The sequence below is a fragment of the Marmota flaviventris genome, chromosome 18, assembly GCF_047511675.1.
Source record: "Marmota flaviventris isolate mMarFla1 chromosome 18, mMarFla1.hap1, whole genome shotgun sequence".
Lineage (NCBI taxonomy): Eukaryota > Metazoa > Chordata > Mammalia > Rodentia > Sciuridae > Marmota > Marmota flaviventris.
In genome coordinates, this window is record NC_092515.1 from 19,823,018 (window position 1) to 19,836,034 (window position 13,017).

Sequence of the window (13,017 nt, forward strand, 5' to 3'; positions counted from 1 at the left end):
ATTGTCACATGGTGAAGTGCCAAGGGGGTAATGCAGTCTGACTCCACAGGAAAAGGACAATGGAAGCTTTGATTTGTGTCTCTTCCTTTGGCTGGTTCTAGTTGGCATCCTTTTGCCACAATGAAACTGTAATTTTTTTTTTTTTTTTTTGGTACTGGGAATAGAACCCAGAGCCTTGTGAATCCAAGGCAAACACTCTAACAACTGAGCTATATCCCCAAGCCCAAAACTGTAATTTTAAGTGTAATGCTTTCCCAAGTTCTCCAGAGTTGTTCTAGTGAATTACAGATTGATAGCTGTTCAGAACCGAGGGTCACCTGGACCTCCAAACTGTCTGAAGTGGGGGCAGTTTTGTGGACTCTGAGTGGCTGGAGTCATAAGTCACTGCACTCTCCAGAACAGCTCCTCACAGTGTTCACTGTCACAGCGAATGGCATGTGCATCCATCTACCCAGCAGCTCAAGGTACAAAGCAGGCTGCCACGGGCCATTCCTCCCTCTGAATCCCCTCCCACATAAGCACCGAATCACACATCCTTCTAACTGAGAAGTCTCAGTTCTAGTCACTTCTCTCCAGTTCCCTTCAGGCTATGACACCTAACATGATGGTTCTTTGCCTTTCCTGTACCACTCTTCTCATTGCTCATAGAATTCTGGCCACAGGTACCTTCTCTCTGATTCTAGACTTGTTGAATTTATTCCTACATTGAGGCTTGCTGCTTGCTGTTTCTTCTGCTCTGACTGTTCTCACAGGTCTCTGCCTAGCTGCTCCTCATCATTTAGGACGTGCCTCGTCCTCGAAGTGGTCTGTTTCACTCTCCAGTTCCAAGCAGCTGTCTAGCAACCATCTCATCCTGTTTGATTTCCACCACAGCTTATTTTTATTTTGATATTTTTCTTCCTTGTCAGAATTAAGTTCCACATCATATTCAATACTGTATTTCCAGGGCCTAGAAGAATATCTGGCACACAGAAGATGATCATTTACTGAATACCTTAATTGGATATTCAGATCTTACTGAATCTGCAGAACATGAATATCTCAGCAGCTTCCTCTGACTTTTGTTTTGCCCTCTTCAAATCTACTCTCCACACTGTAGCCTGAGCCATCCTTTCAAAATACCAAAATGATGACATCACTAAAATGGGGCTCACTACTTTATTCACAGAGCTCTTTCTCTGGGACACAAAGCACAGGCCCTTTGTGATCTGGCTTGTTACCACTCCTGGTCTATCCTCATCTATTCAGGCTTGCTGCACTATGGCCAACATCCAACATCCAGGCTCTCTAGCCCCTGGATTTCCTGTAAATGGCTCTCTTCTATGACAATCACCTCTCCTCCTTAGTGTGCCTTGTTAACTCATGCTTCAGGTCCCCTTAACCACCATTTCCTCTAGAAAACCTTCCCTGTCCTCCCATAGTCCAATCAGACTGTCCCATCCTCTGTGCTCCCAGTGTTCTCTGTCCCATCCATCATACTGTTGATATGGGATGTCCTGTAACTGTCTGGATACTTGCCTGTATGCTCAAGAGCACAAGCCTCTTGGGGGCAAAGCCTTGTCTTATTCAGTGGTACTGTTAGTCAGTGGTACTGTTACCATAAGGGAAGAGCCTGTGGGCACACTGTAAGGTGCCTAATATATATGTACTGAATTCATTTATTATACTAGAAAATTTGCTGGCAAATTTAGATGTCTTTGTTATTCCTTCCATGCTCCCTATAGAGTTCAATTCAATGTTCTCAGAATAGGCACTCAACAAATACTGTGTAAAAGTAAAATGATTTCCTTAACCCAGTGAAAGTAAAGAGAAAAATCAAGGAGGCTCAGGTTTCTTGATAATGCAATATGCTTATTTAAGGAGACTAGCAAGACCACTAATAAGCTTCAAGTTAAAGAGCTAAACTTATAGTTCATAATTAAGTTATATGATCTCTTTCAACATGCTTCTTTTCTATACTGCTGCTAACATTTTATTGTGGCTATATACTCACAGAGGGATATTTCAGCCTTTGTTCAAAAATACCTATGATAATAAATAAGCACTGCATTCCTTAATTGTAGGGAATCTGTTTATAAGTGCTGTACTGTAAAGACATGAATGAGTAAAATTTTTCTTGGCAAGAAAATCCAACCAAGTGTTACTGAAGGATAAGAATTACTATTCTCTGTTATTATGATAATTTACATAAAAATATGTACAAAGATGTATGTTCTACCCATAAAGTAATCCATCAGTTTTTAAAACAAATGTGCTAGAAGTTACTGGTATTATGTGTCATTCAAAGCAGTCTTCTGTGGGAACTTATTCCCATAATAAGACCAAAGCTCAAAGAGTTTTAGGAAACACTTTTGAAAATGCCATTAGATCTGCATCTATGCTTTTGAACATCCTCATGGACGACCAATCTTCACTTTGAAAGTGACTATTTACCCCTGCAAGCAACTAGTGAGTAGAACATGGCTAGTACACAAGATTACAGATCATGATATACTGGATCAAAAACAAGGCACGTTTGGGTCAAGAACACTGACAATGTGTAATCTTCCTTGTGTAAAGTTATATGCTCGTTCTGAAAACAATACCAAGAGAAGTTCTAGAAATGTTGAGACAGAGTAAAATAGTGTTTAAAAGAAATAATGTCTATGGAGTCATAGACCCTCATGAAAATTATGGCTCCCCTGCCTCCTCCCCCAAATTGCATATAATATCAGAAAGGTATAAACATGCTAAGGTCCATTTATGTGGCCAGATTTGTTTTGTTTTGTTTTCATTTTAATTTATTCTGTGCAGTTTAAAATGAAAGTTAAATCATACAAACCACAGAAACAGAAATAGTACTGACCAATTTTTAAAGAAAATCACTGATTGTTTATGCACATTCCCCACCTTTAAGGTTACACCTTGCTGTATGTATAAAGGTACTATTAACATACACAGGCTATTCCTCATATGCTTATTTGTGGAGCAGCAGGATGACAATGCATCAGAGCACAGCATACAAGGTTTCCTTTAAGAAACCACAGCAGCAGTATTTGGTGAATAGTTATGCATAGAACTGACTCTGAGGTAATGCTGAACATTCCTTATTGAATGTAGCAAGGTACACTAACAAATGGGAAATGTAACTTTTAATATAAAATGTTACTCTTTATGCCTTAAATGTAAAATTCTGAGACACTTTAAAAGCACACAACACAAGATGCTTTAACTCCAGACTCCATAACCGAACGTTATTCTATTGGTTGCTGAGCCCATGACATTTGAGGATGGCTCATTGGCTTTTTAAAGTTAACTTCAAATACATAAGCATTTAGTTTACCAGTCAAAATCTATAGCTACATTGATTACATGTTACATTAAAACATAACTATGGAGAAAGGCTGACTTTTAAAAAGATTGCATTGTTTTCTTCAAAAGTGTTATTCTTAAAAGCAACAATGCACTACTTCCAATCTTGCAACATGTTGTGTGAATCCATAACTTTATGTCTTTTAAATCTTTCAACAAAATATTTTGAAATGGTTCTTAAACCTAATAACATCTAAAGAAATGGGTAGGCATGTCTGTGAAATGGCTATCCAATACATAACAATGCTTCCCCTATGAAAATCCAGTGAGTGCATTCTATATTTACCTTGACATAAATATTTCAGACCTCATTTAACAGAGCTATATAAATATTTAGTGTTTTTGGCATTTAAATCCGAGCAATGCTACCATACAGGCAATTTTCACTAAAAGGTTCAGAAGCAAAAGACTGATGTGGGAATGGTTAGCTGAGAAGGAAATGAAACCAATCCCCGAGTTCCTGAGTTTAGAATCAATCCTTAAAAAGATGGTGTATTCCAGAACCATCATTTTGGGGGAGGGTTTAGGTAAGAGTTTACTGTTTGTGGTCTGGATGCAGTTCTGGTAAAATTCAGCTACAAAAACAATAAAACAAAACAGGAAAAAGAACAGAAGCACCATACCACATAAATAAGTCTGAGTTAATAACTATTTCTCTTCTATCTCTTAGTGGCCATAGATATAGGTACTATGTTAAGTGGGGTGCATGAAACGAAAGTTTTAAATAAATAATTACTCTGCAGATTCTTCATTATTGACATCTGTAATTCCTCTTCACTCTCTCATAATGAGTTATAGCATGGCAAGTGTGAGCTATTAATATGCTCTTAGGTATATTTCTTAAGTAAGTAGAACATTTCTTAAAATTCTATAAAATAAGCTTGAAGCATAAGTACCAATAAATAATTATGAGGCCAGATTAAAACTCCATGGTTTAGAACAGTAGCTCTCAGCCACGATGGTGGTACATGCCTCTAATCCCAGCAACTCAGTAGGCTGAGGCAGGAGGATCCCAAGTTCAAGCCCAACCTCTTAGCAACTTAGGTCCTACACAACTTATCAGGACACTATCTCAAGATAAAACAACAAAATAAAGGGCTGGGGATGTAGGTCAGTGGTAGAGTGCCCCTGAATTCAATGGGAGGGAGGGAAGGAGGGAGGAAGGAAGAAAAGGTACACTTTCTTTTTTTTTTTTTTCCTTTGCAAACAACAGGGGGAAAACATTCATTTTTTACTGTGACCCAGTTTGAATTTACATACATAAAATCAAAATCAAAAGTTCACAAAACAGCTGGGCTGTAATCCCGGCGGGTTGGGAGTCGGAAGCAGGAGGATTGTGAGTTCAAAGCCAGCCACAGCAATTCAGTGAGGTGCTAAGCAACTCAGTGAGACCCCGTCTCTAATAAAATACAAAATAGGGCTAGGGATGTGGTTCAGTGGTCAAGTGCCCCTGAGTTTAAAAAAAAAAAAAGTTCACAAAACAATTTTTAACCCTATCATATATGATAGTATTTTCTTGTATTTAAGAACAGTGTTACTTATGATTTACTACACCTTCACAATTCATAGTCTGAAATTACTAGTAACTTGGAGTAACTGAAGCATAACTAGAGTAAGTTAATGAAAAAAAAAAAGGGAACTCATTTGATTATAAAAATTCTGATATGTTATTTTAAAATAACAAACACAAGCCTTTTTTATCTACAGTCAAACCTCCCAAGAGATTAGATCCTTTATGTCAAAACTATCTTGACTTAGGTCATTCATCCACATGGCTAACTACTGGAGACTCTGATGGGTAAATCATATAACACAGAAACCCCATACCTTAATATTAGAGAACCATAAATCATTCTCATGTAAGGTGGCAAGGTAGACAGACGTAAGAAGTCCAATGCAAAGGGCAATGGTCCCTCCAATTGTAAATGACAGAATCTTCCAAAATCTTCGGCTGGCACAACCTTTTAGAAAAATCAAACAGGTAAATGAGTATAAGGAATTTAGCATTTCAAAGTTGTATTTTATACTATAAAGTAAGCTAAATTCCAGCTGCCTGTCACTGGTGAAGGCTTCCCTATCCCCAGAAACTAGTTAAGGGCACCTTTCTGTGATGCCACAGACACAGTCTTATTTTCATTCTCTTGCTCTTTTTTTTTTTAAATACGGGGTCTTACTATGTTGACCAGGCTGGTCTCAAATTCCTGGCCTGAATTGATCCTTTTGCCTCAGCCTTGCAAGTAGCTGGGACCATAGGCATGCACCACTGTGCCTGGCTTATTTTCATTCTAATTTTTTAACCCCACTATATCTAATAGTTCATTTTTCCAACTAGAATATGAGTTTATCATACCCACGCACACTGTTTTATTCATTTATAATGCCTAAGACCTGTGCCTGGCATAGGTGAATAGCTAGAGTTCACATATAAAGTCTGCTAAATGGAGGAATAAATAGGTTATAAGTATAGGATGTGAATAATCTTCTAGATGATCTACTTATAATTTGTAGTTTCTACATTAAAACCTTGCAAAAAACTTCATTACTTACAATTAAAAAAAAAAAAAAAAGGAAAAATAACCTCCTAACTTAAAGGAGATATATAAAACAGAAAAAATATAGCACATTTAAGAGAGTTTAAATGTCCTTAATACTGGATGCTTTCGGGATAATAAAAAATGATTAATATTTTAGTGGGAAACAGATGCACAAAAGAAAAAAATGGCCAATAAATGTAACAGACTGAAGAAAAGATGTTCAAATTCATTCAAATTTATTAGTGTTAAAGAAATGCAAATAAAAACAATGAGCTATACTTTTTAAAACTCTCCGCTAAGCCATACAGGGTGGTGCATGTGTCTAATCCCAGTGGCTCAGGAGGCTGAGGCAGGAGGATTGCAAATCTAAAGCAATTTAGTGAGACCCTGTCTCAAGATAAAAAATTAAAAAACAAACAAATAAACAAACTAAAAAGTGTTGGGAATGTGGCTCAGTGGTTGAATCAGGGCCCTCAGCCAGCCTCTTGCTCCTGGGTTTAATCCCTGGTACCAAAAACAAAAGCAAACAATACAAAACTTGGCAATGTGGTAGCTTACAAATGTTAATACTCTTGTTTGGAAAGGGTATTTTTAAAAAAGTTGACATTTTCAAACACTGCTGGTAGAAGAACTAGTACCTTTCTGAAATGCAATATGGCAAGAAGAATTAAAGTTACTAATTGAGCAAACCATTTGACCAGGAATTCCAAGACTAGGCATTTACCCCAAGGAAATAATTAAAGTTTTAAATAAATATTTATAATAATTCTATTTGTATTAGTAGAAAGGATATTTATCATAATTCTATTTTTATTAGTAGAAAGTTAAAAAAGCCATCATAATATTCACCAACAAGTATAGCTACATAATGGAATATTATACACTATGATGTTTTAAAATTATGCCTATAATTCTAGTGATTCGAGCGGCTGAGACATGAGGATTGCAAGTTTGAGGCCAGCCTCAGTAACTTAGTGAGACCCTGTCTCAAAAAAACAAAACAAAAAAACAAACAAAAAACCCCCCAAAAAACAAAAATTGCTGGGGATGTAGCTCAGTGGTAAAGCACTTCTTGGTTTGATCCCTAGTACCACAAATAAATAAATAAATTTTAAAAATTTATTGTCTGACTTACGTGTTCATAACATAATAAGGAAAAATAGCAACTTTCAAAACAGCATGTGGGTCTCAATTTTGTAAAAGTAAATATGAATGCTTATTGGTATACATATTCCAAGAACAAGCTAAACAGGTCATCCATGGTAGACTTGGGATGGGTGAGTTTGGGGGAGTGTTTTTTCCTTTTCCATTTTTCTTTAGTTTTCAGTTTTTTTTTTTTTTTTTTCCTGATGTGAATAAATATTGCTTTAGTAAAAAAAAAAATCCTCAAAGTTGTGTTTAAAAGTAAAACAAATAAACAAATTCGAATTTGCATTGCATAAGGTCAACTATTCTGTATTGTCTAAAATGCATTAGATATAAACAGCTGAGCTGAGTGACAAGACCTCCCAATACACATTTATTTTACCAAACTGCTTTCTCAAATGCATACTAACTCCGGTAAGAATTGACATGGCTGCAAAGAATATAAATTGTCAGATATTCAAAATGGCCAATAGGCTTGGAATTTTTCATGTTTGCTTTTAAAATTCTGATCATTCTTAGTTAGAAAGGCAACTCAGAAGGTAAAAAGTTGGCAATTAATGCTATCTGATGTGTTGCTTAGTGAGTCTTCTGTATTATGTGAACACTTTATCAAGTTCTAATCACTCTTCCTGTCCCCCTCTCCAAAAATGATCAATTTCAGGAATTCAACTGTGAATAAAGAATACAAAATATTTTCATTCATCTTTCAATACTTTAATGAAATGAGAAACTCATTCAAGGTAGGCTGCTTATGGTAAATAGCATTCACAAACCAGAAAAATAGGAATAAACTAAAATCTGGATGATGGGTAAAGTACTACTCTAGAGTCATAGAATCAGATTGGCATAACCACAAATTAATGAATACACAACACATGAAGAATTCTAATCAAAGTTCTTTCATCTAATTATAACTGTAAAACCAATATAATCTAATAGCAGTCAGACTATTAGGGGTGCTAGAACAAGGTTCCTCAATAGTTAAGTCTCACCTAGCTTTTACCCTATTAGAGTGAAATTTTAATATGCACATATAAAAGCAATCCCAAACACTGCTTTAATTTAAATCACCTACCAGAAGACAATTTATTTTCCAACTTCACATTTTCTTTTTGTGCTGGAAAATCCTCAGAAACTTCTGTGGTTTTTACCTCTTTTCTTTGCCGGATGTACATCATGATGTCAAAGACATGCATGCATTGTTCTTCCAGTCACTTCTACAAATAACATAGAAATAAATGGCCCATCTATATGCCAGTCCCCTCTCCCCAACACACCCCATGCTCATGTGTGCTTAAGTGACAACCTGGGCTGTTGTCCCTTGTTTAGTAGGCCCTTCCATTTTCTCATCCAAATCTCAATCAGTTTTCAAAGCTACACTCAAGATACAATATGAAATATTTAACTCAACTCTATGAAGTGCTTGTTCTCCAACAGGTACTGCCAGAAATTAGGATTACAGGTAAGCTACACCCCTGCCCATGACCTTCCAGGAAGCCTTCTTGGATGCTTCAAGTGGGCTGATATTTTTCTTCCCAGATATATGGCACTTAAGCATACAATTTGTTACACAGTCACAGAGTTTCAGGTTATATTCTACAGTTCCACAGGCAATAGATTTTCAGTATCTTCCACAGAACTGACCACGTGGGAGAGATTTAATAGTAAACTGTTGTCAGCCAGATTTTAAAAAACTGAGAGTTTTTTTTTTTTTTTTCTGTCTCTGAATTTTAACACCTGTGTTCTTTACAACAATTCATGCTGGAAGATTTATGCCTCAGTGGTGATGACAGCGGGGGTGTACCAATCAGGGCAGCTGCTATCCCGGGGAGCAACAGTGGGTGTTAAGGCAGGGAGCAGCAGCCTAGTTTGGAAGCTGCAAGTGGGAGGCGGGGGTGTGGTGGCAGTGAGTAAGCTGGTTCCAGGCCCCCAGAACATCTTGCTTCACTCCTCTGAACAATGAGTAGCATTTTGCTAATTACTTATTAATATGATCAGTAGCCTGACATGATTGTTTCAACAGTTTATTAAATCCTAAAGGCAAACAGCTTACTCTATGTAACAATCCAACCAATAGGATACAATTCATTCATTCAAAAAACCGTGAGAAGGAAAACAGACTTAAGTTCTTTGCCTTCAAGCACGGGAGACTGAAGCTGGAGCAGTGAGAAAGGAGTACAGCAATGTCCTACAGCCAGAAATGAGCTTATTCCCTCAGATGGCCTAATCCTAGAACCATGCCCTCTCTAAGGTGGAGAGGAGTTTTAAAGACAACAGTGTACACATTCTAATATATTAAGTCAGAGAGTCTACAAATACTAAGAGAGCTAATTATGTGTCTAGACTGCGGTAGTTTCACTTACTGTGAAACAAAAGTTCCTCCAGCAAACGAAACAGAATGCCATTTTAAACGTATGCAAAAAGGATCTGCTAGCAATTCTTTATTAGTGGGAATGACTAGTACAGCAGTGCGCATCCTCTGGGCGCGGCAGGGCTCTGTGTTCCGCTTACCTGCGCACCACACCCCAACATCACCTGGCGTCCCCATCTGAGAGACAACCAGGGAGAGGCCGGCTGCTGAAGTTCAGGCGCTTTGCTCCAGCTCACCAGGACGGCGAGTGGTCGCGGAGAATCGAGCCCACGCCCTCCCTCCGCCCGCGCGGCCAACTGCGGAGAGATAGCTCCGCAAAGTTGCTCTCTCCGGAGTTTCTGCCCCTGACCCCGCTTTTCCGCCCGACATTCGCGTGCTCGGTCCCCTCCGGACGCCCCAAGTGCCACGGCCGCGCCTCCCCGACTGCGCTCGCGACGGGGCGGGGCCGCCCGAGAGCCTTTGGGCCGTCGCCGCGGGTTCCGCGAGACGCCACCAGGCGGGACGCAGCAGGCACCCGCCCGCCCCGCGAGACCTCTGGGGCCCTCCGCGAAAGCCTGGCGCCCGCGTGTTCCCTCGCGGCCCGACACGCAGCCACAGACCTGCGGTCTCAGCCGTCCTCACGCGCGGCTCCAGTGGGGTAGGAAGCGGGCCAGGCTAGGCGGCGCCGAGGGCCGCGGAGGCGGGGCCTCACTACGGACCGCAGCGCGCGGCAGGGACAGGAAGGACTGGGCAGCAGCGGAGCTTTGTGCAACACGGTGGAATAGGGGGCCGGGGGGCGTTGGCAGCCCCGGGAAAGGGGCGCGCCGGGGAGGCCGGTCCGCCACGGCTGCACCCATAGGTCCCGGAAGCTGCCTGTTAACGGGAGGCTCCACCCCCTCCCGCGCCGCCACGCCCCGTCTCGTGCGGCGCCGGCCGGAAGGAAGAGGCGAGCTTCCGCTTGCTGGTCCCGCCCAGCCTGTTGGCAGCCCTGGGAAGAGCCTGCCAGCGGAGCTGCTGGACAAGCCCCGCGGTCAGCGGGTGGTAGAAATTAGTTCGCTCATGCAGACGTCCGTCACCCGGGGCTGGAGCGAGAGGTGCGGTTGAGGGGAGGAGGGACTCGGTCGCTCTGAGGAAGGGTCGCTCCAGGTCCGACGATTGAGAGCCCCACTTGGGCCCCTGTTTGGGCCTGGGAGCCACCAAGGCTGGGTTTGCGGAGTGTGCTATTTAAAACAAAACAAAACAAAACAACCCCCCCCCCAAAAAAAAAAAAAAAACCAACTTTCTTCCTACCTGTACCCTCCTGTGCCCATGTCCTGCTGGATGCGATGTTCGTAAGGGAAGGTATGACGGATTGAGCAGTCAGGTCACTTGGACAAGTCCCGGCTTCCCACGTTGCAAGGACTGCCGCGCCCCTCCCTGGGTCCTGACGCCCCAACCCTCCGATTTCTGCTGATTTGGGCTTGGATGTTAGTTACTGACTGCCAGTGAGAGTACCCGCGGAAAAGCTTTTGCATCTCCTACGATGCTTCTGTAGTGTTGGTGTCCCGGGCACTGTTTTGTCAGTTTTTTCTTCCAGAATATGGTCCTGCAGTGTTGAATCTGGTATGTTATTCCATCACCAAACTGGATTTTAAGTCTTTTTTTGAGGGGACCTACTGTGCTTATATCTAGATAGATATCTTTAGTAATTACATTGCGAAAACCCGTAGGTAAAACCTTTTACTTAGCGCATACTCAAAATAGATGTTAATTGAATTTTGATGACGAACTGCCATTTGGGACCTTCACCTGTGAAAAGGCGGCTCATCCATCTAATGCCTAATTCCAACACGAAATTACTGCATCCAGGAAACCTTTTCTAGTAACCCCTGCCTCTTCGATATTTTTCTCCTTTTTGTTTCCATTGCTATTAATAACAAGCACACTCCGTGAATGGTCGAGATATTTGCTGCGTTGCTTTAATAAAAATGATGCCAACTTTTTTTTCAGATGGTATTTGTTGTATTTCTTAATGGTTGTTGGGTTCTCTCTCCTATGGACTTGAGGGCAGGAACTGCATATTTATAATTTTTAATATTGATTCCTTACATAAAATATTTGTTAAGTACATATGTGTATTGATTCCTCTTTAATTAGCATTTTCCCTTATTGTACCCAGTAAGTTTTTTTTTTTTTTTTTTTTAATTTTAAGTTGTCTCACTCTGGGGGAAAATGTGACTTGTGAAATAGCAAGGAAGTACTACTTATCAGCTACGTTTATTTTAATATTATGAAATGGTTTTACTAAGCAAGATAAAGCTTTAAGACTTTAATAAGAAGTAGGACCCCCCCCCTCCCCATGAGCAAGGAGTTAGGGAGGGACCCTAAAAGGCATAAGCTCTGGAATGGATAAGACTGACTGCAGTAGTACACGAGTATACTGATTGTTTGCACTGTGTTTGGAAGTCCTAGGTTTTTTCTGCTCTGTTGAGCAATAGTTGAGTTTTGCAATTGTTAAGTGTGGTATGGGGACCTGCTGCATCACTAGCACCATCACCTGGGAACTTGTAAGAAATGCACATTATCAGGTCCTCCATACCTATTGAATTAGTCTCAGTAAGAGTTGCCACCCACTAGTCTGATTTGAAGTTCTCCAGATGATTTTTACTTCGAGAACCACACCAGAACCTTGCTACTCAAAATATGGTCTGGATTGGCAGCATGGCCATCACCTGGGACCTTAGAAATTCAAGATCTCAGGCCCTGCCCAAGAGGTATTAAATCAGAAGCTGTATTTTAATATGATCTCCAGGTGATTATATATCATACTTTGAGAAGCACTGCACCAGAAAACATTAATACTGTTCATCACATCCCTCCCATAGAAGTGTCATGCCTTGGGACCAAGGGTGAGAGCTCTCCTGTTGATGTCTTTCTTTTCTGGTGTATGATGTTCAGTGTTAAGTTGCTTGACTTAGAAGTATGAACACTCTTGATCATTCCTGCTTTCTGCAACAATAGACTGTCAGGTGTTCCTTCATTTACCTTTCTGGTATTCTTTTTCAGTCTCTTGTGCATTCTTTCCTCTTAAAAATATTTTTTTGGTGGGGGGGCGTGGCTCCAATATTTACTGATCTTCTGATAAAAAAACACGATTTTTTAAATGTCTAGATATATTTCCTGATGTTCAAGTCCCATATGTCCACTGCCTGTTGGACATTTGTATATGCAAACACCTCAAACTTAACATGTGCAAACGTTAAACTTTTTAAAAAGCCTGGGTTTTCTTCTTTGTGCCTTGTTCACTTAACTGCTCACATACAAAACATAGAAACCAGCCTTGACTCCTCCCTGTTGTGTAATCTGTATTATCCAATCAAACACGGACTCCTGTGTTGCCTATCTCCTAAATATCTGAGAACTTTCCCACTTCATTTCTGTTGCCACCACCTAAGTCTACCATTTCTTACCTGGATCATTTCAGTAAAATTTTTATTTCCTTACCTCCATTCCTGTTCCTTGTCCTTGTTCTTTCAATCCACCCTCCATCTAATGAGTGGTCATACAAAAATAGATATCCCTTGTTGGCTTATAACAAAGTTTGCAAGGACTGTCACAATCAGGCTCCATTCGTTTGTCTTCATCTTCATATAAATT

The 13,017-nt window shown here is 40.3% G+C and overlaps 1 protein-coding gene across 3 annotated transcripts in view; it reads right to left on the minus strand.

Moving 5' to 3' along the window:
• Window positions 1-10,233, minus strand: part of Dpy19l3 (dpy-19 like C-mannosyltransferase 3) — an 81,357-nt gene extending 71,124 nt beyond the window's left edge. The window contains exons 1-3 of one of the 3 annotated variants that reach the window (XM_071604100.1): window positions 10,002-10,233; window positions 8,107-8,248; window positions 5,179-5,312 (exon numbers count right to left, since the gene is read on the minus strand). In XM_071604100.1, the coding sequence (XP_071460201.1) occupies window positions 5,179-5,312; window positions 8,107-8,227 (255 nt within the window). In that variant the 5' untranslated portion in view covers window positions 8,228-8,248; window positions 10,002-10,233. Of the gene's footprint in view, window positions 1-5,178; window positions 5,313-8,106; window positions 8,249-9,542; window positions 9,777-10,001 lie in introns of those variants that run through there. The other 2 variants (XM_071604101.1, XM_071604102.1) reach the window with 2 other exon arrangements.
• Window positions 10,234-13,017: the final 2,784 nt, after the last annotated feature.